Raw genomic sequence first — 27800 nt, 5'->3', positions numbered from 1 at the left:
TAATCTATTAAATCCGATATTTCACATGCACCAACCTAATATCTTCGGTATTCCTCAACATTTCGTGCACCGAGCTATTACAGTGAATAATATGATGACCTTTTCGTGACATATGGTGCGTTCTAATCTTAAGTATATTGCACCTATTTGAATTACACAAGTTACAAATGAGGGGTCGTTTGACAAAAAACGAGATGCAGACAAAATTATTGATTAGACTAACAGCTGCGCAAGTTCTCGACCCGACGGACGCTTTGCGCAACAATACGACCTAAACTAGTAGATAAACGGGAATTTAATGAATGATGAATTCTAATTTTCCGAAAAAAAAAAAATTGTGACCAAGATATTTTACATTAGTTGAATACATATAGGTTCTCATGAGATTTGTAAACGTTATCCTTTAAATGGAAAGGAAAGGTTGATTGTCAAATGTCCATGGCCTTTAGCATTATGAATATGGCGTGCCGTCTCGTTTGTAACACACCACTCCTATTTTTGAAACTTTATCATAAACTTACTGTAAATATTCTGATTGTTTAGCGCAACGCAGATGATTTGTTTGGTAAGTTTTATCTAAATGGCATAACTGGAACAAGAAACAAGAACAGCAAATATGTTGACGCCTCGCAAAGATCTTTCCATAAAAGATGTTAGAAATCTTGATTTAATATTTAAATTCTTGAGCTAAACTTAGACGGTCAGCCCTTGAACTATTTAAATGGAAGATCGATGAGAAATGTCTTTGATATACCTAGGTCTTTATATGTAGTTCGATTATTTGCTTAAACGTGAACAAATACACTGCCTACCTACCGGGTGTTAAACAGCTGTCGAAGTCCGTAGACATTACAATGTAATGCCACCCACCGTGAGACATGCGGTCTAGTCTCAATCAGTACAAAGCCTGTCTCAAATAATTATTTCTTTTTAATTTGAAATTTTTATCATGCAAATCGTTATACTATAAAATTAGATCGACACTTTAATGATTTAAAAAGGAACATTATAAAGGCTATGATCTTGAATCCAGACGTAAAAGCACTCAAACGTGATAGAATTTGTATATTCTTCTAGAGTTCTGTGGAAATATACCAAAGACGGAATCCTAAGAATTTCGTCAACTCCAACAGACGGATTATTTAAATTTAGAATCTTCGCTGGAATACGTTATATATAGATTACTTTCTAAGCCAGACATACATACTGTCTGTACTTATGGGGGTGATATTTTCATTTATATACCTTTTAGAATTAACCTTAAACCTGTGCGAAGTCCGGCAAGCACTGGCCCAGTTTTGTTTAAATGACGCAATCAACGTAATACAACTAAAAATCTGCTTCTGCGAGGGGGGTTGGGTACTAATAAACGGCTGTCATGATGCAAGGTTGAGTCACATTGTGTCTATCCCAAATACACGTTCATTGGGTTTCACTAAATACCAAATACTAAAAATAACTACCTGATTTCCAATTTGCTGTGATTTGCTTGACTTAATAATAAGATAGGGATAATATAAATTATAATAGTTTTATAAATTTTATCCTTCTAAAATGTCATTAATACTTAATCACAAAAATTAATTAATTAAATTAAAGTCTGATGCATTAGTAATTTGCGGGGATTATCGTGTTAGTAATGAATTAAAAATGTTGTATTTTTGCCGCTTGAGTTGTGTCGGTTTTGGTATGCATATTTTGTCTGTAGCGAGAGTACGCACGCGCGAGAGTACAGGCGCGCGTCTACCAGTATCGGCCTCGCTCGTATCCACGCGCCACGTGTATATCCACCACCGCCGGCGGCGATCGATATCGCGACGCGACTAGACGCCGGATAGTGACGCGCGTCGCATTCACAGTTCGCACTCCGTGCCTCAAGCCTAAAAGATCTTGCAGGTGCGCCGTTGCACCTACTTAGTTATTTATACGTATCCCCGCTACGCGTTCTCGTTTATTGCCAATTAAATAATTTACAGCGTACGTTGACTCGTCCCCCTTGGAGTTGATGATAACTGATTAAGAGACACATGTCTTATGTAATTCAGTATCATCCCATATCATCTCTGTACGTGTTTCGTACAAATATTTTTGTGTTAGAAATTACGGTATATTGGAAAAGTACGTTGCGGTAGTTTGGTTTGATTGGGCGATTTTCGTCATAATCGTGGGTGCCGTGGCATCGAACGGGGGCGGCTCGGGAATCGGGGAAAGACGCGACAACCGCCCAACTTCGCAACGCGCTACAGCTGTGGGCCAGATCGTTTATCTTGACCGTGAGAACATAATAATTACGTATATTGTTGCCTGGTTGTGTAGTATTTTATCGATAAAAAATCTTTATTGTTTGCTAAAACTAGTTATTTTGACTTTACCTATATTATAAAGAATGCAATACAAATTTGAATAGATGACGCGTGAATTTGCTTAATAATTATGTAGAGCTTTCAATGTTTAAATTATCATTGTAGTTAGCAGAGTACTTGTAAAAATTGAACGTTAAAAAAATATTGATTCCAAATAATATTTAGCGTTTTGAAATGTAACATCTTCGTTGTGTATTTAATTGTAAATCTATATTAGGTGGGAGTATATTAGGATAGGTAGGTGTATTTATCAAATGCTTACTATGCGAAACGTGGAACGTTAGTGAAATTAATATTGTGTTAATATGAAATATAATTTTGTCTGAGAAACAAAATACAATAATGAGCAAAGATCATAAAATTAAATGTAGTGTTGATTCATTCACATTATGTATGCGGCAGGTTGCGCATGATCGTCGTCACACGATACAGTAGATTTACATTTTATTTATCAATAATAATATTATATATAGTCAATGATATCCAAGGCCGATAAAAGGTTCGCAGTTGTAGCTAAATTATTTTTTGTTTATTTTAACTAATTTAGGTTTATTTTTATCATGTGAGTACATACTAAACGCAGCTGCTTTTTTCTTGCACATTCCTCTTTATCTTAAAGTCTTTCGCATAAGTTATGCATATATTTTGTCCATTCGGCACTGATGTGTATAAAAATGATAATTATTTTTTACTAGTGAGCCAACGTTTTGCACTGAAAATAAAAAAATATCCTGGAATCAGATTTTACACTTACTAAGTTAACTAGTGAATCTAAACCATGCAGAGAACCTTTTAAACGCACATACCTAATTACTTTTATGAAAAGTTCAGCCGTTTTGGAGGACTTCAGTAACAAACACACCTACAGAAGAATTATCTTACTAAGCGGCTTGGCTATGCCGTTAGTGGTGCCAGTGTCTATGAAAACGTGACATTTAGCCCTTACAGTGATATCAAACCAACCCTCTAAGTTTTTCGCCAATCTTCTAAGTTGGTTGCGATTTTGATCCCATGGCAAAATACATTCACGAAGCAAGTATACTGTAAGGCCTTCCGCTATAAGGAACCCATCTTGGTGGCCTCCGAGCCAGCAGTCATCATTCCATCAAAAAAAAAAACTTCGTCCATTAGCTAAATCAGAATGAATGTCCTAAAAAAAGCTTCTACTTTATGTCGCAATATTGGTGGTGACACTTTCCTTTTGATTTCTATTGTCGCCACATAACACCTGGTGGAATGTGAGCTCGTTCAGTTGACTAAACAATAAAAATGTCTAATATTTCCTAATACACTATTTCGTTGATGCCGAAGCGAGACCAGGTTCACTACCTCTGATCTACCTCCGATTAAACGTAGTTTGTACACTTGATGTATTAAAAAATTAAAGTATTCAATCAAATTGATAAAATAATTCAAAATCTTCAAACACTAGACAAAAACAGGAAAAATAACAAAAGAGACGAACAAAATAAAGTCACCGATGAATATATAAATCACAAGAAAAAAAGAGTACCTTAAGCCGGAAGCAGGAAGAAAAATACGAGTTAACGTTCCTAGGTCGCTTAAAAATGTCTGTCGTTTAAAATATCCGCTTGTTCTTTTTGAAGTGAGACGATTTCGAAAACGATTCACGGATCTCGCCTTCCTTTCGAACTGTCTGTTTTGATATAGGTATATCATTTCATTTTTCCCTGCTCTTATTTTTATTTTATTTATTTATCGGGCAAGTCACCGGATTACTACAATAAAGCCGCTTTTTTAAAAGGCACGTAACAAGATTAAGTTGTCGCGACGTTTTTATTGTAATGACAAATTTTATTGACTAATTTTATTATAACACTAAATGGTGGTATGTTGTAAGGATACGTGATGAATGCGGAGGATTAGTTGGTTAATTCACTTAGTTATTGTTTAGATATCGGCGTAAGTGGTCGCGTACCGTGAATTCGTTCCGATACCGTTCGTATGTGCCGTGATCGTGCAATTCGCGTGCCTACTTACACTGCAGACGCCTGCACTTGATCGTGAAAGTTTAATACAACTGGCCTAAAACATTAAAACCGTTAGTAAAAGAAATCGCCTCATTTTATCATAAAGTTGGTATCTCGGTAGAATTCTTTCGACGACGGTTAATAGTAATTTGAAATTGTCATTTTCAGTTGAGTGATCTATCTATAACTGTTGATCAAGGTTTGTGTAGTGAAAAAAAAAAACTATTACCGAAAGTGATTTATTTACAATGCCATTATGTTAGTACTGTCAGAGGTTGGGTGTTATAAAATAATTTCAACCAGTTCAACTGCTGAGAATTTTTTTGAGTTCAACATAATACATTTAAATTAAATATGTATTCTATAATTGAAATCAGTTCAGCTGATTAGAACACTTTTGAGTTAAATAAAGTACAATTAAATTGATATTCGGCAGTCAGTTTTTGGTAGAGGCAAAACGGTACTTGTTCTATATGAGTCGTCTATTATCAAAGGTGGCAATCTATGCATTTGGACAAACAAATGTTATTGATATGTCAATACAGATTGATTTGAATATAATCGTCTCCTTCAAAGAATACGGTTCAAAACCTGCATTAAATAAAGGTTAATAGTTAACCTGTTATTTATCTAAGATGTCGTTCAGAAGAGTTTTGTGACTGCCAATGGAATACAAAGTCAATAATTCGTTTTTCTGATTTACCAATAATTGTCCAAAAGTCACATTGCCGGCTTTTGATAATAGTCGACTCATATAAGCTATAATTTTAAATCAGTAGTCTGTTTGTGCGTGCAGGGCCGTAGGTTACGTCATAACTTTACGGCGTAACCTACTTTCGTTTATTAATTTTTATAAGGTTACAACAACAATACCGGTTGTAAAGCCTTGCTTAAAAACTCTTTAATTACAGTAAATTATAATTGCAATAATTAAAAAAAAAAAAACAATAAGTTGCAATTGAGTGGAATTATGAAAATCAATTTTTTCACTTACGTATGCAAGTTTTGTTATTTATGTCTTTCCTAACAATGGAACTATTAAATAGTAATTTCAAATCGATATTTATGATAACTAATTGCCAGTTTCTATGATCTGTGCTAATTGCCATATAGATATTAATGGCCACTGGTGTATAACACAAATTAATAATAAAGAAGGTATGTATAGGTTTGCATAAGTTTTTCTGGCGAATTCGATCAGGTCAAGTTTTCTATTTTTTAAAAAAACGCTGCTCTTCAGTTTGAGACTTGAGTGATTGTTTAATTTACTTTTATATATGCTTTGAATTAAAGTTGTTAGAGGACTAACAATTCCTTATGGAAATATCAGCCGTTTAAATCGTACCTTTTTATAGTTAAAACAATTGTACACATTGTGATGCATTAAAATAAATACAAAGGCCTTGAAGTAAATTGTAGTATACAAATAGATCATAATATGATTGTGGTTTTGAAACGGCCTTAAGTTGAAATGTAAATCTTGGTTGGTGTCAATAAATCGTGAATCGCACATTTAAGGAAAATAAATGGAAGGAAAAAAAACTCCAAGCGACAAGCAATGATCTTGAGAATTCAAAAGGTTTTACAGATCTTTAAAAGTATTTTAGTAATGTCAATTGAAGACAGTGGAATAAAATGTTTGTCGATCGACTTTATCAGAAACGCATTTTTCCTTTTTAAGGATATATTGTAGGTACACCGTATATATTCACCAATATGAATCCTATAATTAAGAATCGAGCTCAAAAATGAAATACACCCTCAAGAGTAATTAGCAGACATTCTAAACAAAACATATTTATCAAAATCGATCAACGATGACGGAGAAATCGGAAATACATACAGTCAAATACAGAATCTTCCCTTCTTCAAAGTTAGTTGGTTACTATTATGTTTTTTATTAGTTTATACCATTGTAAAAAAAAAGAATAATTGAAATTAGAGAAAATTTCGAGCAAGATTTCGTGATTTTTTTCTCGTATTAATAGTTTTTCATAAAATTAACGGCTGTTCTATCCTTCCTAATTGCAACGCATGGTTGCTTCCTGGTAGAAATAAAGTGTTGTTTGGGTTTGTAACATGCCTTATATTACTGCTTAAAAAAGGAAGTAGATAGCTATATATCAAGTGGTTTAGGTCGCATCTAACGCGTATTTTCCGATTGATTACCGAACAGGCTGACGGTCTAATTGGGGTTATATTAGATTTACAAGTCCGTAATGAGAAGAATGTCAAAAGGTGTTATTCATATTATCATGTCGTATACATTTTATGAATAATAAAATAAAGAGAGTTACTGGTCCTTAATAAAAACACAGATGAACTACCTGCCGTATAAAAATATAATTTCCATTAAAATATTGTTCTAAACAAAAAATCTAAAGCGAGATGCAATTTTTACGTCATTTCTGAATCACGTGTACGATGATAACCTTCGCTGTTCAAGTTTCTTCATGTGTTTTGAGTCATGGAACGAAATTTTTTTTTTTTTAAACCGCCTTTCAAGAATATGGCCAGAACATACCTACAATACGGTCTTTTGAGTATTAAAGTAATTTTTCCGTTTTTGTTGGTCCACTTAAAATTCTATTATTCTACTACACTGCAGTGATTCTCTAAAGATTAACAAATTCAAGGTAACGAAGCGAATAATTACATAGTTAATGAATTTCTTTTTTCAATGGCCGTGATTTTAAGTTCGTCAAAAACACTCATGTCATGTCCATTGACTGAGTAAATAAATACTGAGATCATCGTTCTGACTATTGTCAGGTCTCTAATGTTTGGGAAACGGAATTCAAAATAATTTTATTATTAAAGAACAAAATATCGTGAATACAATACGCTTGTTACTCATTTGTTTTTTAATGTTTGCCGTACTTTTTACAATAAACTTTTAGAAGACATTCTGATAATACATTATAATATATAATATCAATATTTGAAATATACGGTTTTTCTGTAGGTACTAGGTAGGGTAGTTCTTTTTGTAATAGTACAATGACATTCTCTTTTAATTACAACGTCCTGCAAAACGGCTTAAGTTTTATAACCAAAAATAAATAAATTATTACGGGTACGACTACGAGTTACCGACTCGCTTGTCCGTCCCAGCGTTCTTCAGATAGTCACATGTTTTTTTTCTGCGAGTCAATCGTGTTCTGTGATGATGATACCTTCAAATAAGTTCTCGACACGATTTTCACAAAATTTCCAGGGCTTACGTCACAAAAATATATAAAGTGTAAAATGATTTATCAGCTCAGTTTGTGCGACCAATTATTACGATCAAGGAGACTTTGTGAATAGGATATTTATACCGAAAAGTTGTGAACGCTATTCAGTGGTGTGTATGTGAGAAACTGGAGTGGGTCGTAGTCGTGTAGAGGAGGGAGCCGATGATCGCGGCTCGGGAACGTCACGGCGGAGGGCTGTGCGAGCTTGGGCGCGGGGTGCGCAGGAGGGTCGCGTGCCTCGCCGCCGCCAGGCTTCGACCCAGAACTCTTCCGGGAGCTAAGCTATCTACCGGACGCAGAACTTCGCGAGTGCCTCGGTGAATATCCGGACTTCCTATACCACGTCGCACGAGATCGTTTCGGACGCATTTATTTTCGAGTTATTCGGACTTTACTCCTTGATAGAGGTATGAATTGGTCAAGTTCTCTTCGACGCTCAAATCATCGCTCTTTTCAACATTTCTAGCTTGTGTTCACTTACCACTTGAATTCATAATTATTTTATGTACAACAATATCCTATCAGACTCTTGATTATCTTTGCTTATCATACTATCATTATACCATAAGCTAATATCTCGCTTGTCATATCAAGTTTTAAATAATTAGCCATGACCGAAAATTACTTGTCAGTTTGATAAAATAAATACATTTTTGTTTGCTTTTGTACAATTTTTTAAAGTACAAAAACTGTTGAGGTTTTTAATATGTCTACTATGTTTTATTCAAGTAGGCCTTGACATGCGCATTTAAATCTTCTTCACTCTATCACCATTTTGGAATGCAGTTCAAGAAAGTCGGCGTTCTATTATTCAAATTTGATTATGCTATTGAATAAGTATGTATATACATAATGTAATAAGGCTGACTTGAGCTAGAAGTAACAGGTCTGCATTGTCGAGCACTGGCAAAAATCTACTCACACTGCTATTAGCAATACGAAATCAAACCACGCGCTTTAATCATTCACCTAGTCTTTATATTAATAAGTCTTCGCTATTAAGGTACGGTTTAATATCAAACTTATATGTTTAAATCCAAAGTAGCCCTAGAGATTTTGTTGATTTAAATAATGCCATGGCAACGAGTTTGTTATGTAGGCTATCAACAGGCTTAACCAGACTTGCTCAATTACTGTAAACTTTAAATATTCATAGACATACATGATGGTAGTAAAATATTGTGATGCAACCAATATAATTACAAAACCTGGCGAACTGTAACACCTTTTTTATATTATGTATTATATATGGTTCATATGACCCTTTTTAAAATACACTCTAAATATCTGCAGCTTCGCTGTGTTGAAATAGTATAACTATGAATAACTTAGTACATTAATTTCATTGGTTTTGAAACTAATAATATGTAATAATAATAATAATAAGAATAACGGAAAAAATCAAATGAAATTAAAACTGAAAATGAACCTTGCTTAGGCCCGTGGTTTTCAGTATTTACCGAAATGTATAAAAATTCGAGAATAAAAACTTTGTACATAATAATAATAATAATAATCCAAACGTGATTTGGTTATAAATAAAAAACACACACTAGAAAATGTAAACAGATATTTCTAGGGATGAACAATATCCGTAAAAATCCGTAATATATAAATATCCGTAAATGGATTCCCCAGCGTTAAAAAAAAAAAAAAAGGGATGAACAAAATAACGGCCACTAACGCTGAATCCTTTATTTTTATTTTTATTCGATTTTACAGTAAAAACAGTCACATCGTATTATTAATTGAAGACTAACTCTTATTTTAAGTACCGGTAAAGCCGACTTAACCTAATTGGTGTATGGCTCTAATAAAAAATTAAAAAAAAAAAAGTACCGGTAATAGTACTCCGCGTTTACTGTAATAAACTACGGAAATGTAACTACGTGCACGATAAAAACCGTGAAAGTTTTCAACCTCGTGTGAAAGACATAATCGTAGTCACAATCGATACGTATTGTAACGTAATGTTAGATAAGAGCGCAAAACCTATTCACGTGCATAAAAACCAACTAACGGAACGGATTCTTTACTTGCAGTGGTAAACTTAAATTCACTTATGTGATCATAATACGAAATATATAACGTCATAAATTGCAGCTACGTAAATGATATAAGCAAAAACAAAACAGAGCTTAAAGTAGTAGTAGAGAAGAAAAACAGAATGTATAGTCATTAATTTTTGTGTTTCAAACAGATTTGTTCGTGCTACATTGATCGTATTTTTTTTTTGGAATTATAAAAGAACGTCACAATGATAAAATAAAACTGTTTTTTACGATTACTATTTTCCAAGCTTCAGAAAACTTTACTGTTTTTATTTGTTCGTGGAATAAAATTCAAACCGTAAAACTAATTTTAATTACGAGTATGTTTACCAAGCGAAAATCGAAGAAAATACTAACAATATAATCTAAAAATACTGTAATAATGACATTAGTATGAAAATGGTGATGTTTGTCTGTTGTCTTTTGTAATGCAGTTTTCCCATTGACAAACACAATGGAATGGTTTGTTTTGCTTGTTCCTCACAAAACCGACACGGGACCGGCAGGGCTCGGTCGTTGCGTACTACGTATGCTACATCACATCACAGTCGATAACTTGATCAGTTACCTAGCGCCCGTATCTCTTGTTTCTAATTACAACACATCTTCCATCGTTTATTTATACACCAATGTATTGCCACTAGTTTGTGTTTGCTTATTATAGCAAAACGAAAAATGCAATGTAATGTTTTAATAAAGAATTTGTCAAACACGCTAGTTCGATGAACGCGCGAAGGCCGAACTCTGAAGAGATTCTAGAGGGTCAGTATGTATTTTAAGTCGATTTTCTGAGTTTTATTGTAAATATGTTTTATATACAACTTGAAAGCACTAATATCGGTATCTTATCAGTGTCCGACGCGGCCAGTTCGTACTATTAACTTTGTGTTTAGTCCACACTCTTCAGCCTCATTTGCGCGCTGCTCAGCGTTTGCAACGATTTGCGTTCTTTGAAAATTATTGAGTTGTCGGCGCGGGTCATAGTGTTGTACTTTGAAGCATTGTTTTTTAATCGGAATGTCCAGTAAGATATTTTTTTGTTTGTTTGTACTTAACCGAACTGCATCATAGGGTTTGCTCATGTGTTCATTTATTATAAATTTGTGTGTTGAAAATATTATTGTGATCAACATAAACAATAAACGCGAAGTTTTAAGTTTTGTTATTTGACGTCATAGGGTCTGATGGGTAAATACTATAATGTGAATTTTAGTGCATAATACAAATCAAAACTACAGCCGGAGTTTTGATTGTGACCGACAGTTTATCTACGTATCGATGCAACAATGCGAAAATCTTAGTATGAATTTCTATTATAACTAAATAATAGAAATAAAAACTAAACTTATTTGTAAACGATAACAACACTGAAGCAATATTCTACTATAGGATATTACGAAAATAATTTTCTAATTAGTATAAATAAACCCATTAAGCATAGTTGGATAATAAGGAGACATATAATTTGTATGCATATGAATATGTGTAGCCGAAAACTAGATTGGAATGCAGTCAAGGGAGTCGTGCTTACGTGCACTTCGTAACTATCAGAAGAAAGTGGGAAGGTATCTATAAACCGGATATTGTCCTAAAACAGGTTAGATTTAATTCGGACGACTCGACTCGCGCGCCATCTGGTACTATGCCTGAAGTACCAGCAAAAACTGAATAAAGCTTAAACTCACTTGGACATACGACTTATGCACTCATAGAAAATATACAAACTAAACACTTTTTTTTTATAATTTTAAAAACACATGAGGTATACATATTTACAGTACTCATTAAAAATATAATCCGCTTATATCGCCATAGTAATGTGGCATTAATACGATAAAAACTTAAGAGATAGGCGATACGTGCTTCGAAATGGAGTCATATGAGTCGTCTATTATCAAAGGCGGCAATCTGTACATTTGGACAAAAAATTTTTATTGATATGTCAATACAGATTTATTTGAATATAATCGTCTCCTTCAAAGAATACGGTTCAAAACCTGCATTAAATAAAGGTTAATAGTTAACCTGTTATTTATCTAAGATGTCGTTCCGAAGAGTTTTGTGACTGCCAATGGAATACAAAGTCAATAATTCGTTTTTCTGATTTACCAATCATTGTCCAAAAGTCAGATTGCCGCCTTTGATAATAGTCGACTCATATATAACTCAGAATGAAAAGGGAATGCATATATTATTAATGGAGATAGTAAAATTATCGATCGCTCAAATTTGTTTAAATTACAAACTATCATTAAAATAGGTATATAACACTGAATGTACGTTGCTATAAAACTCAACTTATCAAACCATGAATAAAATAAGTAAAGAATGGCTGTCGTTCATTAAAGTACCTATTACAAATAATAATTAAAAACTCTAAAAGACACGCTTTTGTGGCTAGTCAGACGGCTAAACAGTATAAAATAAAAAAAGTTAAGAAAAAAAACTCGTAAAAATGCGTGTGATGGTGAAAATAATTTTGAAAGGTTCCGCTACATAGATACATACCAAGCCAATAAAAGCGTTTTTGAAACGATTGATTGATGAAAATAACTATATTTAATAGCGAATTAAAAAAAAACATTATATTTATTTAGTTTTAGTGTCAAGGATTTATTGTTGAATTCTTTAATCGTATCCAAGCACTTCATTAGTGTTTATTACATACACTTATCTTTTCTATTGTTCGTTGTAAATATAGAGATATAAGATATAAATATAGAGATATATGAAAATAATTGTGAACATATATGTAGGGAATATTTTTTTACAACATTGGTTACAAGGTGGAAATCTTGTTTACAGTTCTATGCAGCAACAGGGTGAGCCAAATGACAAAAACCTACAATGACATCGAAGCGGTAACACGGCTCTTAGAAGAAGTAAGTTCATTGGTTTTATCAATCGTTTCGAAGGGTACAAGCGTGAGAATAGAAATCGGTGATTGTTATGTCTGAGTTCAAAATAACTTAGAAAACATATTATGCTTTGGTTTATTCACTGTTAGTATATTTACTCATTTAACTTTGTGGACTTTTGAAGTTCTCGCTGTTATAACACGTACACAATTAAAAATATTTATTAGGTATATTTAACACGCTGTATTGTTCGACAAAAACTTACTAAACAATGCAAAAACCTTGAGTAGGTTTTTGTGCCAGTTTTAAATTAGTAGTAGTATAGTTGCTAATAGGATTGTAAGCAATTTTTTTTGTCCTTATAACAGAAAGAGAAAGATTTGGAATTGACGGCACGTATCGGTAAGGAATTGCTGACTGCTAATGGACGTTTGGAGTCTCGCGTCACAGCACTTGAAGGAGAGTTGAAAACAGCACGGGACCACATTACGCAACTGAAGCACGATCTCAGCGCCAAGACTGATCTATTACAGGTAATTTAGCGGCGTGATACAAACCTATATGTTTCGGAGAGATTTATAAAGAACATGGGCCATTTTCGGCCCAGCTGCTCGTGCTCTCAAGGACATTAATGAAATATTTATAGAAAAAAAAATTGCATTTTTACATACCTATTATAAAATTTAAGGGTTTTTTAATGGTGAGATAATTAAAATCAGAAATAAAAAGAAATTAGCTTGACTAAGCTGCAATTAGCATGACTAAGCTACATTTATATTTTAAACAATTCACATTAAATCTTCTTTAAAAAAAACATTATATTGCAAAAAAACTAGCAAAATATACGAACATAGTTAAATAATGGATTTTGAAATTTTTATATTTTATCTAAACAAAAATCTATTTTTATACTTTTAAATCCGTAGAATAAATCGTTACATGGATGAATAAATAATTAATGATATTAGGCAAAAAAACTCATTGATCACTCGTTTTCGCACTTGTGCGCATTGTGGTGTTTCCTTGCTATATACCTGCTTATTATATTTTGTTGTGCATAAAATTAAGTCTTGGCGCTCATTGAATTAGGTCAGTGTCATAAAGTATAGTAATATTTAAGCTGATGATAATGTTAAAGTGGCAGTGTATTGACAGCAAAATCGTATGATATAACCTAAAATTATTATTTTATTTTTTAAATATCTCTGTATCCCCATGAACAACATCGATTTTAATTTGTTTTTATAAGAAAAGGGATATATAGTCTGTTATTTAAACTTAATTTTATTACTGTCCTTGAACTTCGTTTAGTGGGCCGTGCAATGTATGGAGAGTGGCCCATGTCCTTTCATTGCTTTACGAACATTGTTTTGAAGTTTTAGCGAATATTATATAAACAAACAGATTATACAGTTTATCGTTATGACCGTCTGTTGTCTTGCAAATTCATTTTCGGAGGATCTTACAGGATTTGTTCTTATATGAAGTTTGAGCTCCTATTAAGTACTAGCGGGTATCCACAACTACTTTCATACTAAGACCTCCTTTCAATAATGAATAAATTGAGCACCGATGAGGCTATGAGATCGATCAGATTAGTACCGACAAGTGGCAAATAAAATTTTGGTTGCAAAACAGAATCGTTGACTTCGATCGCATGTTTTAAAGTTCACCATATTATTATTTCATCTCCGGTAACCTTTCAACTCATCGGCAGGCAGTCTTTCAAAAAAAGTCGGACAAGTCCAAGCGTACCGTTTTTACCTCAATCGAAGATAGTGGTAAAAACCCGGCAAATGATTTTGTGTTTAAGATATTCGCTTTTTTTAATTCATTATTCTTATAACGTCAAAAACATTGAAATTCTTAAATAATAATACTTTGATTCAACGTAGTCTTATCACGATTTTGAATTTTTGTGGGTTCCCGATATTGAAATCGTCTTATCGATTTGAACATTCCAAGCTATAAAGTAATATAGGAAATACCAACACTGTCTAATGGATTGTCATGAACACAATGTGATTGGATTGGTGTTGCGTAACGTTCATTATGGCACAGAGCACCGTTGATTTAATCTAAACGTTAACAAAAGACAACGCCCTAACCGTGTGGACGGGGGTTTAAGTTTTGAGGAAAATATTTCTTTAGTAGGTATATACTTTTCAAATACCATAAGTAAAATAAGTAAAAAAAAGATGGGATTACCGTTAGGATGTTAATCCACAAATACATATTATGCCCGTATAACAAAATTTTTCAAAATTTAATAATCTCGAAATTCTAACTTTGATTTACAAATACGAAAAAATCTAGTTTAATAATATTACGGAAAAATAAAATTTTAAAATCTGTAAATCACTCTCCTCTTCGCGTCGCTATCCTCGTTGCTGAGGGTCGTGACTCTGTATCATTCACTCTTATACGATATCCCTTCACCTGCTGCTATTCGTAAAACAAACTTCAGAATCCAAAAGTTGCCAAAAGTGCAACGTTGAACACGCATCCTTAAATTTGTAGGTGCTAACAAATGACACAGAAGAGGGGTCCCCTACGGAGCAGGAGGAGGCGAGTGCGGCTGCGTTGCGACGTCGGACCGGCGCACTGGAGCGGGAGAACCGCGCCCTGCGCGATGAGGCGGCGCGCCTCGCGGCCGGCGCCGACTCCGCCGAGCTCGCCGAGAGACAGCTGCTGCGTGACATCGTGCAACAACTCAGTAAGGCAATCTCTAATTTTTATATTAAATTATTGGTCCCCTGGTACATAGTCGAAATTCGACTATAATGAATTGAAATTATAACTCTGTACAGTATTATGATTCTATTGTCTTCTATAATCACAGATTTCGCCAAGACTACACTTTATTAGACAAATATTAATAAAGACAAACAATATCACACCTAATTTAAAAAAAAAATTACTGGCTTGGAAACAAAATCCTTTAAGCCAAAAGGAGTAATCTATTCTCTATAATAATATGACCACAGACTTTAAACAATAAGAAAAGTTTGACAATAAACAAATAATATGCATGCGTGTTTGTGTGTCAAACACATGGTAGTGTGTGTATTTTTTTTATTGAAATAATGTATTTGTATACATAATTTAAAAAATATTAACATTCTGCACTTCTCTCTGTATTCTCTATAAGTGTGGGAAAATTCATACTCCTGCGACCGCGCAATTTTCGTAAAAAGGGGTACAAAGTTTTTGCTTCACATATTATTAATATGTGAATTCTTGTATTTTAGTACACATACCAAATTATTCAGCGTTTTGTTGTCAGAAAATAAAAACTTTTCGAATAAAACTGATTTCAACTTAATACTTTTTACATTCGAATAAAATGGTTGTGTTGCCATGTGATATGGGTAATTGTGTTGCATAATTTGATAAAGAATCTTAATAAAAAGCGCCGTGGATTTTTTAGGACAAATAGATTACGTAAAAGATTAAGTACAATTCAATTTAAAAATAATCTGTAAATGTATGCACATTTCGAACCTAAACTGAATTTAAAACTAGCAGAAAAATATGTATCAGAACTGCTTAACCTGAAAAATTACATTTATACCATACAATTTATTGAAAATAAGAATTTGAACGCCTAGTGTATCTATACCTTACATTATAAAATTTAGTCATAGTACGAGATCTAGTTTAGACTTAAATGATAAAATGTTATTATGTAATAAGTTTTTAATAGAAGCAAACGATTTAAAAGACGAAGCCCAATTACGTTCCATTCCATCGAAAATCGAAGTCTTGATCGTGAACTTGTAAATTTAAATCTTTAGATCTTTACTGGATAAATTAAATATAGGTTTCTAATGTTAGACTAGTTCAGCTGAAGATTAGATCAACAGTATAAATAGATCCGACCTGTATCTATTCGTTCTGCATTGGCCGTAAGATCGTATTGCCTGTTATATGCGAATGAACTATTGCAGTCTTGTATAGAGATGAACTGAGGCCTATAAAATCAAAGGCAGCTAAACGCCATAATGTCTTAAAATGTATTAACAATGGCTCTATCTTGTTTAGTTAGTTGAACATGCTTTAGTGTTTTCATGTTATAACAAATGCAGCTGAATCTCTAACAAATTCAGTTCAAAAAAGTTAAGTTTACTCTGTATTAAGTACTAATAAACGAAGTTTTATCATTTAAAATTCAGATTATTAGTAATATTCTCATTCTTTATAAATCTGTTTTAAAATAAAGAATATCGTAGCTATACGAACAAAGTTTTTTCAGATTCTCAAACCGGGAGTGTTGCTAACACTGGCCCTCTAGCAAGAGCAGTACTTCGATGGATCGGGAGGATCCGTAATGACGTGTTTAGGGCCGATTTTTGTAGTTTACCTGAATATTTGACAGACATGGATATAGCTGCCTTTGATTTTATAGGCCTCAATTATAAGTTGGGTACAGGCGGTTAACTTATCGTAATGTTAGTACTGAAACGTTGTGTCAATATATCGATATCGAACAAATGCAATCGAAACGATAAGTTTGTTTATTTCAAGACTTTGTTTTGATATTAAATAGCATTCTTGTTGTAAAGTGTTCACGCACTTATTTATATCTTGGACTTGTACCAAATTGTTTTGTTTCTTCAAACGCACGTTGCGTAACCGGTATTCACAAATATGTGAGTCATAAAAAATTAGGGTGTTTTATAATAAAAAAAATTAATAGCCATGCTTTGTGAATTGTTACTATTTTTTATTTATTTAATTGACAGACTAGTATCTTAGGCAAAATAATATGAATGACGTTCGCGCGTGTAGTACACCTGTATATACCTACCAGACAAGAATAAATACAACTGCGAATCACAATTACTTTATGTACAGTTTCCGAGTGATATCGAATGATATAGAATGAGTAGCGTAATTAATACAATATTGTACATTATCGAAATTTTAATCAAAAGTGGATTTGCGAGTGCACTGGTTTAAACCTGGCTATCCTTCAAGCTGTTTTTTCCTACCCACGGCTATTAATCTCGCGGGGCTATGCTTTGTTCACCGATTGTGTAGGCGAACTCATAACCTGAGAGATTTTGCCAACACTAGCTCTAGCAAGGGCAATGCTGAATCTACCATCTGATCGGAATCGCGACCCATTGAAGAATCGCAAGAAGAATCGGAGTCGCAAGAAACTCAGCCGGCTTCCTTTAGGCCGTATTAATTCCGTAAAATACTAATAGCGGTCGTAGCGCTTACGATATTTGAAAAAGAATTCATAGATTTGTGTGCGATGATTCATGGTTTTGTTTTATTCATACATAATTCAAAAAGTATTAGCATTCCACTGATATTGAATTACGGTCATAACAGTGATAGACGATATGGATTGATATTATTATCATAGCACAAAAAAAAGGAATTGGCAAAACAATATTTATTCATACATCGCTGACGGCGATGTGAAATTCCCGGTCACGTCTTTCAAAATTTGTCAACTCAATTAGCGGGAATAGTGAAATCGTGTTTTCGAGAACATTCTAAGCTTGCACTAAGTGATCTAATTCAAGCATCCTTCTGAGAGACAGACGAAACGTAAATTAAGACGTGTCACCAAACTATGAATAGCCTTCATTCTTTCAATGTCTCGTACATGTGTGTTCGAGTGATAATCACCACTCTTTATGCTGTGTTAATGTTATCAGTACTTTATCTTGAGTAAACACTAAAGTTTATTGACGTAATTTTTTTTAATGAAAATTAGCCGATGTCGATTGGTGATTCGATAATTTTTAAACACGTTTTTCATATCGTCTGGTGAATTAATAACGTCTGCAATAATAATATTGCAGTTATTTAAAAAAATTGAAGCGCAACCTATTTGGGTGATCTTGGAAAATAAAATTTAAGGTTTGGTGAAGCAAGGTGGCCTAGCAGAGTGTTTTCAACAAAGCTTGCACCCTGTCAGACCATACTTGTTTTAACTAACCTATTTTCGTCACGGGAAAAGCGAAGAGAAGAATTTAATGAAGTAGTAATGAATAAGCAAGAAACATGAAAACCGCCTTAGCAATAAGATCGTTTATCGCGCTGCATATGTTATTCAGTACTTTGCGTTCCAAATTTTTATATATTGTTTTGTTTAATGATGATTGTATTTGAAGCATTTAAAAAAACGGGAATAAATATGACGGGAGATGTTATTGAAATTAACTGTTTTCGGAATTCATGTTGATTCATGAAGCAGTTGCGTTTCCTTATGATCCAAAACGATTGAGATACCGACTTCGTTCGTCTCATAAGTAGGGCTTTCATAAGTGAGATATTTATCCTGTGATGTCTACAGACTCGAGTAATCATTTAACACTAGGCGGACTGTCAGTCCATTCACGCATGCATGAAAAAAAGAAGCTTAAATTGATTAAAATTCTCGCAATTTTTTTTTGTCTTGGCAACTCTGTATATTTGCAAATAAAATGTCGGAAAACATTTATAATATATGTAGTAAAAAATGTTACGAAAAAGAACAAACTTGGAAATTGCCACATCGATTACTTGTTTAGTTTTTTGTGTGACACAGACCTCTAATCATTATGATTTTTTAATTAATTAATGCATTAAAAATTAATTTTGACTAATGGAAGATTGTTAACGCGGCAATATTTTTAGTTTGTCTTTGTTATGTGTCACACAAGCACGTACGTACGTTCGTGTAATGGTCTCGAAGTATTACAGCGGTTGCGTTTCTCCGATAGCAAGTGCGAACTCTGAGGCCAGCGCGTTGGAAACCGAGCTGCTCGAAGAGAGGCAACGCTCCGTCGATCTTCAACAGCAGCTGGACAGCACTCGATCGAGGCTCGCCTTCAACGAAAGAGACTTTAAACAGGTAAATAGACACAAGTATTTAATGTTTTGTCCGGACGCCGTGACGTCATACGTCATCGTCCTTCAGTTGTTAAGCAAGTATTCCCGATCCGTTAGCGGTGCTTTTAGGTACCACAAGCACCGGTCACCGTCCTCGTCGAACCCGTCGCTGCGACGAAGGGCTCGACGAGCGAATTAACCCTCAGACACAGCTCACTGAGTTTCTCGCCGGATCTTCTCAGTGGGTCGCGTTTCCGATCCGGTGGTAGATTCTGCGAAGCACGGCTCTTGCTAGGGTTCGTGTTAGCAACGTCGTCAGGTTTGAGCCTCGTGAGTTCACCTACTAGTTAAGGTTACGCTGAAATAGCCTCTTAAGGCTCTCAGCTTAGGTAGGAAAAAAAATTTAAGGTAAATAGACACAAGTGTTTTGTCCGGATGCCGTGACGTCATACGTCATCGTACTTCGATCATTAAAGCAAGTACATTTCTTTCTTGTAATACAATTTTGTTATATGACAGACGGTCGAATGTCTGCGTGCTCTGTTAGAATTAAAATTTACAGCGATTAACGAGGCGCATTAAAGAGGATTGGCTTCCCGACACCGAAACGGCTTCTTTAAGTCGATTCAAAGAAGTGTAACTACGGAAGTTTACGTGTTAGCACAATGGCAAACGTTCGATCGTTTTATTGAACACAAGATTTTGTTGTTCGTTCACAGCTAACGACGGAACATGAGCACACGCTGCGAATATTAGAAATAACAAAGGAGAATCAGAATGCACTCGCAGCGGAACTGGCCGATGTTAAGGTACAAATTAATAAACTACATGCTTATCGAAGGGTGAACGGCTATTCGGGTTAAGCGACAATTTAGCAACTTTACAGGAGAGCCATTTAATATTTTAAATTTGGAAAAAAATATAACATAAAAACTTCAGCTATTTGGATGGAGTAAACTTAATTGAAGCTCAATTAAAAACATCGAACTGTTGATGACAATACCAAATAAAATGGACCTTTAATTACAAAGATAAATGTCGCGTATTAAGCGGAATGTCGTTTAAACCAAACAGGCTTTCACCCCTCGATATATAAAAATAGTTGTAAGTAAAGAAGGTAAAAATAATAATAAGTTACTATTATGTATGTATTTAATGTGAGACGACGTATTGTAATGGGTCCGCCAGGCATGAGGTCAAGTCGTCCTGTCACGCCACGTACGCTAGCGATAACTCAACCGTTCGTAAGCTTTTTTTTTATCGCGATTGTAGGCAGATACTATACGACCCATCTGATGGTACGTAGTCTGATGCGTGCGGCTTACAATCAAACCGCTGCCTACTGCTGAGGACTCCCATCAAATTTTGTTTTAAGAAGGATATGCCAAAGGGGTCGGGAAACATCGTGTAGGGATTGTGAGTTCAAAGCCGGATAGGCCGGGACGTAGAAGAAAATTCTCTGAAAATTCACCGGAAGAACACTGTGGTTTCGTGTAGGTAGAATGGGTGAACTCAACTCCCGTGGAGGCGGTGCGATAGTAAATAGGAGATGAGGTATCACCCTGAAAAATTCCTCATAGTGCTTTCACAAGTTCTTCTGAAATACAAGCTATCAATCACCACATTCTGTAACGCTGGTAGTAATCCAATAAAGAACTTAGTGAAATATATACAGTTTTTATTACACTATTCTTTCTTACTGGTGGTAGGACCTGATGTGAGCCCGCGCGGGTAGGTACCACCACCCCGCCTATTTCTGCCGAGCAATAATGCGTTTCGCTTTACGTTCGGCATTTACGTTGTAGATAGATGTCTATGGACTCCAGTAACCACTTAACACCAGGTGGGCTGTGAGCTCGCCCACCCATCTAAGCAATAAAAAAAAGTGAATTTACAATTTATTAGTCTATCGTGCTCAATTTGCGTTGAAGAGATGAACTGGTATCTAGAGGTTATTAAATTATAAACTACATGTCTTGTTTCTATATAAGTTGTACACATCTCCAATGATGATCAATAAGTGTCGTTATTTGCATGTGTAAAAGAAAATTGTTGCATTATTTCGCGGAATACGAATATCTTTCTTTTCCCTATGAAATTAGAATATCAGTGATGTAATTGATTGATTTAACAGTACGCAGTTTGTGTGTCGTAGCCGTGTTTACAATTAAGGCTTCAACTACATTAGTCAAAGTGGGCGGCGGTTTCGCGTTACGGCGAACCACGAGCTCGCATGTCCAAACAGATAGTACATTAAAGCGCCTCCTCAGATTACTAATTGGTCACTTTAACTACCTACACAACATAGTTTGGCTTACATTCATTAGCATTATTAAAGATTCGCGAAACTCGGTCCCGATTTGACCATCAATAATTCCTAATTCGCCTGTAGTAGGAGTGCCAACGACAACTGTACTAGTTTCATCATAATTGATTTAATGGTTTCGGAACGCGTATCGGGCTAACATATGTTGTTTTTTATTTATATAAACCCAATTACACCGAATACCATTAGTAGTAGTGATGTTCCAAACTGAGATATTAGAACTCATATCTGAAGGCGTGTGTCGGCATTTACATTGTAGATGTCTATGAACTACGGTAACTATTTAACACCAGGTGGGCTGTGAGCTCGTCCACATATCTAAGCAATAAAAATAAATAATTAAAAAACGATTTTTTTCCTTACCCCTGATAGCCTTGACAGGCTATTTCAGCGTTACCCTAGCGTGTAGGTGAGCTATCGAGGCTCAAACCGTAGGTGCTGCTAAGACTGGCTCTAGCAAGAGCAGTGCTTCGGCAGAATCTACGACCGGATCGGAAACGCGACCCACTGAGAAATCCGGCGAGAAACTCAGTGGGCTGTGTCTATGGGTTAATTCGCACGTCGAGCGCTTCGTCGTAAGCGGCGGGTTTGCCGAGGGCGGTGACCGGTGCTTGTGGTACCTAAAAGCACCGTTAATGGATCAGGTGGATCCGTAATGACGTGCTTTGGGCGACGTCGATGGTTTATCATTCGGCATGATACAGGAGCGATATGCGGAAGTGGCAGCGCATCTGGCAGAGGCGCAGGAGCAGCTGCGGGCGCTGCGGCGGCGCGGGGAGGGCGCGCGCGGCCTCATGCCCAGCGTGGCGGCCGCCGCCGGCCTGCTGCCCCCCACGCTGCACCGCGAGATGCACTCCTCCGTCTACTCGGAACTCAGCCTCGATTCCGGTATTGGCGATCCACTTGCACAGTTAGTATTGTCCCTAGTTTCTTTTTCAATAGGTATTTACTGTACAAAGTAGTGGTTGTATTAAAAATGAGTAGTTCGAGTTTGATAATGAGGGTAGGTGTCAAATAACTGTGGGTATTTGTATTGCAACTATATATTGGTTTCCTATCTTCTTTCTGCTTGGGTTAGGAATACTTACTATTAACTTCAGCTTAATGGTATTTGCTATTTACACATATAGTAATTTTCAAAAAATCTTTCTTGTTAGTAGAAATGAATGTTTTATAGTAAAAATAGCAACAAGAATAACACATTTTTAACAATGAAAGCAATTGAAAATATATGTTTAACTGGTAATTTTTTTATTAAAATCACATTCAATAAAAGCTCACTACGGTCGACTATCAGATCGCAAATCTAAATGATCTTCTGTAAAAAGAATCACTAATTAAATGATATTGTTAAAATTTCCAGTTCAAGTATGCAGAAAGTGTTTGAAACGGTGCAGTGCGCGTCGCGGTGGTCGGGCGCGTCCAACGCGTCGCTGCCCGGCTCCGACGTGGCGGACGCGCCCCGCCCTCCCTTCTTCAAGAACAAGCCGCCCTCACACGACTCTTTCCTCGACGAAACCTCCGATACGGAATCCGAAGATTTATATCCGTAAGTTTTTTTTATTGCTTAGATGGGTGGACGAGCTCAAAGCCCACCTGTTGTTAAGGGGTTACTGGAGCCCATAGACATCTATAACGTAAATGCGCCATCCACCTGGAGATATAAGTTCTAAGGTCTCAAGTATAGTTACAACGGCTGCCACACCCTTCAAACCGAAACGCATCATTGCTTCTCGGCAGAAATAGGCAGGGTGGTGGTACCTACCCGTGCGGACTCACAAGAGGTCCTACCACCAAGTTCGTTATCTATAAATTTAAATAAAGTCGTCATGACCTAACCGATAAGAACCGGCGCATTCGCATCGAGCAATGCCACTGTGCCGGTGTTCGAATCCAGCAGGCAGGTACCATTTTTTCTAAGGAAATACGCAGTTGACTAAAGTTCACGAATGAGTTCCACGGTGTAGTAATAAAACCGTGTAATAAAAATAAAACCTGCATTTTTTTTTTAATTACTGGTGGTACAGCGTCTTGTGAGCTCGTACCATCATCCTATCTATTTCTGCAGTGAAACAGTAATGCGTTTCGGTTCCGTATAACTGAGACTTAGAACTTAGATTTAGACTCAATGAATCGCATAGGGCCGTAATCACTTAAGACCAGGAGGGTCGTGAGCTTTACCTACCATCAAAACAATAAGAAAAGTTAAATGTTGTTTGTTGGTCTATCATGCAGTATAGAAAGGCTTGACCGATTTATCTAAAAATGTTTGTACAGAAGTAATATTCAAAATTCAAGAGGCCTTGAACACTATTTCGTGGTGTAACATTCTTGTGTTAAAAAAAAGATACTGAGTATAAACAATGTTAGCATACAATCAGCCGATCTTATTACATGAAATATATCTTGATGCCCTATCAATCCAATCCAATCCTTGAGCTGCAAGAAATAAATACGAATTTAAAACAAACCTCTTGTCATCCGAATACCCAACTGAACCTTCGGTCAGACTGGCTGTTTTCTACAGAACCAAAAATACAGTAATGTACAAAATTCTACATTTTTTACTTTGAGTTATTACTAGAGGTCGGAGTAGGTAAATTGATTTAAGGTCGTTGACGTCAAACGTAGAGGATAATATGGATATGCCTCCAAAATACCGGAACTTCATATTTATTGTGATATTTGTTCCAGAATTTTGAAATTAGCATGAATCTGTCTTTAAGGTGAAAAACGTTTTAATAATATTAATCTACGCTACCAGTGCTAGCTAATGGTGAAAGATTTAGTATTTTATTTTATACAAAAACACCTTGGAATAGTTACACCGTATTTTGTCCCTTTCTGTTGAATTAGAAATGACGCTTGTCAGTATGAGACAAAACTTAGACAGGGCTTTTTGTTACTTTATCTCATAAATATAGAAATTGTATTAAAAATATTTTTTTGGAGTTTACTCCTTTAGAATCGATTTACATATATAGGCCCGGGGTATGAAAATTATGGGGACCAAAATCGTACTAGCATGTCACACGAAATGCGTTATGCGCATTTCGTGTGACATGCTAGTACATGCGCCGGCAGTCCGCCACAAAGCCTCGTACTGATCGCGCGTTTCTCTCATTATTGTATTTTCATATATTTGTTAGTCGTTTGTTTTGTGTCTCGTTAATTTGTTAATAATCTGTAGTGTATCGTGTTGTCGTAATATAGAACTATTTCTCGTATTGTTTCGTTTAATTTTTTATATCCAGTAAACTCCAGTCGTGCGTCGGAGCGGACACACACACTTTTTTTTTTTTCAATTTAAAAACATGATCATTATGGTTAAAATGACATGTCCATATTATAATATCTTGACACAAGTATATAAAATCAATCTACCTACTCTGACCACTGATTATCACACAACTATTTAACTAGGCATTATTTCTGAGTGAGTCCGTATATCCTTTTATTTAAATAAAAAAAATTTAATATTAATTTTCCAGCGGCGACACGGCGGTAGGGGTGCCGGGGGCGCCAGGCGCGGCCGAGCTGGCGGCGGCGCTGCGCCGACTCACGCCGCAGGAGATCGACTCGCGACGAGCCTCGCTCACCGCCTCACACGCGCGACCTCTGCGACGTCATGGAGGTCATTTGCGTATATCACTTTTATTTGATACACCTGTTAAGAATTATGGCTCATCATTCACAAAACTCCCAAAAGTTAAATTTAAACGATTTAAATACACAACTTGAACTTGTAATAATAATCTTAACCCTGATATTACCAACCCATTTTTGTTTACCTGTTAACTACAAACTGGGGTAAATATTAATACCACGGGTTTTTTTGCTAATAAAGCCGTTCTGACGGCAAGCAGACATTTTACTTTTAAGTACTTAATTGTTATTTTAATGCTGTAGTGAAGAGTGAGTTTAATTTTATCAAGGTCTATATGGCGAAAAATCGATATGAACAGCTAAAAGTGCTGAAAAACGGCCAAACCACCATTGAACCGATAATTATTTGTAAATTATTTGTAAAGTCGTCGTGGCCTAAAGGATAAAATGTCCGGTGCATTCGTATGAAGCGATGCACCGGTGTTCGAATCCCGCAGGCGGGTACCAATTTTTCTAATGAAATACGTACTCGATAATTGTTCACGATTGACTTCCACGGTGAAGGAATAACATCGTGTAATAAAAATCAAACCCGCAAAATTATAATTTGCGGTATTGCATAATTGGTGGTAGGACCTCTTGGGAGTCCGCACGGGTAGGTACCACCACCCCGCCTGTTTCCGCCGTGAAGCAGTAATGCGTTTCGGTTCGAAGGGTGGGGTAGCCGTTGTAACTATACTGAGACCTTAGAACTTATATCTCGAGATGGGTGGCGCATTTACGTTGTAGATGTCTATGGGCTCCAGTAACCACTTAACATTAGGTGGGCTGTGGGCTCGTCCATCCATCTAAGCAATAAAAAAAAATATAGCTTAATAACTGATTTTCAAAATTTTACTGGAATTTTAAAGAGGACATATAGGGGCTTAAAAAAAAACAATGTTTTTGTGCCAAAAAATCTATTTGTGACCTTGAAAATTGAAAAATCGGCAGCGGTATCTTCCGATTCGCTCATTCTCTCTAAATTATAATATCAACTTTATTAGCAGGGATTGTTAATTATTTGGCAGTCTCGGATTCCGTCAAAGTTTTCGCCAGTAAATCGGCGCTCAAATTGTATCTTGTCGCCCATTATCTGCAAAGAAATATATGGAATTCATATCAGTTTTTATATAATATATATTCCCAGTGTATTAAAATATGGAAATCATCTCATAAACATTGTCTATCTAATATTGAATTGTATTGTATTATGAATAAGGTGTATAATACGTGAATCAAATTTATTTTAGCGAGAAAAGGAAATAACTTACCAATACAAGACACTAAAATAAACGGGCACTACAAACTGGAGTAAATATCATGATTACTCGAAATTCACACTCACTTCTTCACTGCGCCGCAACAAATAACACACAACACAATAACACACAATAAAAATTAAAAAAAATGGCGGGCTCGCTATAATGTCAGAACATTGAACTACGATAAATTATGGTATAGGTCTAATTTTTTTTTAAATTGTTATAATCAAATATAGTAATTTATTATAAAAAAAGAACAATATTCCTAACCTAAAAGTACATGTTATTATCCGCAACACGCTTCGTCAGATTACAGAAATAGAGTTATCAGCAACATGCTTCGTCAAAATGTAGGGCTTATTATGTATGTACATAGGTAGGTATGGATAAGTAGATATCTACCCCAGCTTGTAGTTCTAGGGTTAATGAGAAGTATCGTATGAAGTCATGAATAAAATGTACTAGTTAGAACGGAAGTAATAAATTAAGTATAATGAAAGAACAATAAATCTATACTAATATTATAAAGAGGAAAGATTGGTTTGTTTGTTTGTTTCGAATAGGCTCCGAAACTACTGGACCGATTTGAAAAAATATTTTTCCATTAGAAGCCGACATTGTCCCTGATGAACATAGGCTACTTTTTTTAATTTTTATTTATTTATTTTTTTTGGTTTCATGTGTGTTTTAATGTTTCCGAAGCGAAGCGAGGGCGGGTCGCTAGTTACTTATATATTTAAAGTTTATACCCAAAAATATTTTTAATCAACAGAGAGAGATTCGAGCGTAGAAAGTGCTGTATGGGGAGCCGGGGCTGCCGGCGGCATGGTTCGGTTCCGAACACCGCACAAACTTCAGATCGTCAAACCTCTCGAAGGTTCCTTGACCCTCCATACCTGGGCGCAACTCGCTAAACCGAATATGTCAGGTTTGAAAATTCGTTCTAATATTATATTGTTGGTTCTTAAAGTTATAAATAATTATCTATTAAAAAATCTTTTTAAAAGGCTTACTGGAAGAACAAGAGGGTGTCGGAGTGAGAGGATCCAGGACAGCACCAGGCATGGGCTTACGGCTGTATCGATTGTCTGACGTTGAAGAAGATGACGACATGCTACGATTGCCGCACTCCAGCCACATATACACCTTCACTAACAGGTAAGCCCGTTCTCACGAATCTCAGAGATTTTGCAGGATTGCGTTTCATAATGTAACTAATTGAACTCATTCG

General features: G+C 35.5%; 1 protein-coding gene across 18 annotated transcripts in view; it reads left to right on the top strand.

The window, feature by feature from the left end:
- The window catches only part of milt (trafficking kinesin-binding protein milt), a 45456-nt gene that overhangs the window by 15337 nt on the left and 2319 nt on the right, over nucleotides 1-27800 (top strand). For 7 of the 18 annotated variants that reach the window (XM_089730642.1, XM_089730634.1, XM_028185168.2 and 4 more), the window contains 10 exons: nucleotides 12447-12523; nucleotides 12868-13032; nucleotides 15020-15215; nucleotides 19225-19355; nucleotides 20053-20142; nucleotides 22364-22569; nucleotides 23023-23208; nucleotides 25151-25293; nucleotides 27342-27497; nucleotides 27577-27727. In XM_089730642.1, coding sequence (XP_089586768.1) covers nucleotides 12473-12523; nucleotides 12868-13032; nucleotides 15020-15215; nucleotides 19225-19355; nucleotides 20053-20142; nucleotides 22364-22569; nucleotides 23023-23208; nucleotides 25151-25293; nucleotides 27342-27497; nucleotides 27577-27727 — 1475 coding nt within the window. In that variant the 5' untranslated portion in view covers nucleotides 12447-12472. Of the gene's footprint in view, nucleotides 1-1739; nucleotides 2274-7571; nucleotides 7998-10118; nucleotides 10404-12446; nucleotides 12524-12867; nucleotides 13033-15019; nucleotides 15216-19224; nucleotides 19356-20052; nucleotides 20143-22363; nucleotides 22570-23022; nucleotides 23209-25150; nucleotides 25294-27341; nucleotides 27498-27576; nucleotides 27728-27800 lie in introns of those variants that run through there. The other 11 variants (XM_089730637.1, XM_089730645.1, XM_089730638.1 and 8 more) reach the window with 11 other exon arrangements.

Source organism: Bombyx mandarina, chromosome 10 (genome assembly GCF_030267445.1).
Source record: "Bombyx mandarina strain Sakado chromosome 10, ASM3026744v2".
Classification (NCBI taxonomy): domain Eukaryota; kingdom Metazoa; phylum Arthropoda; class Insecta; order Lepidoptera; family Bombycidae; genus Bombyx; species Bombyx mandarina.
Note: the sequence above shows the minus strand (reverse complement) of the source record. Positions and strands in the feature narration are given on the sequence as shown.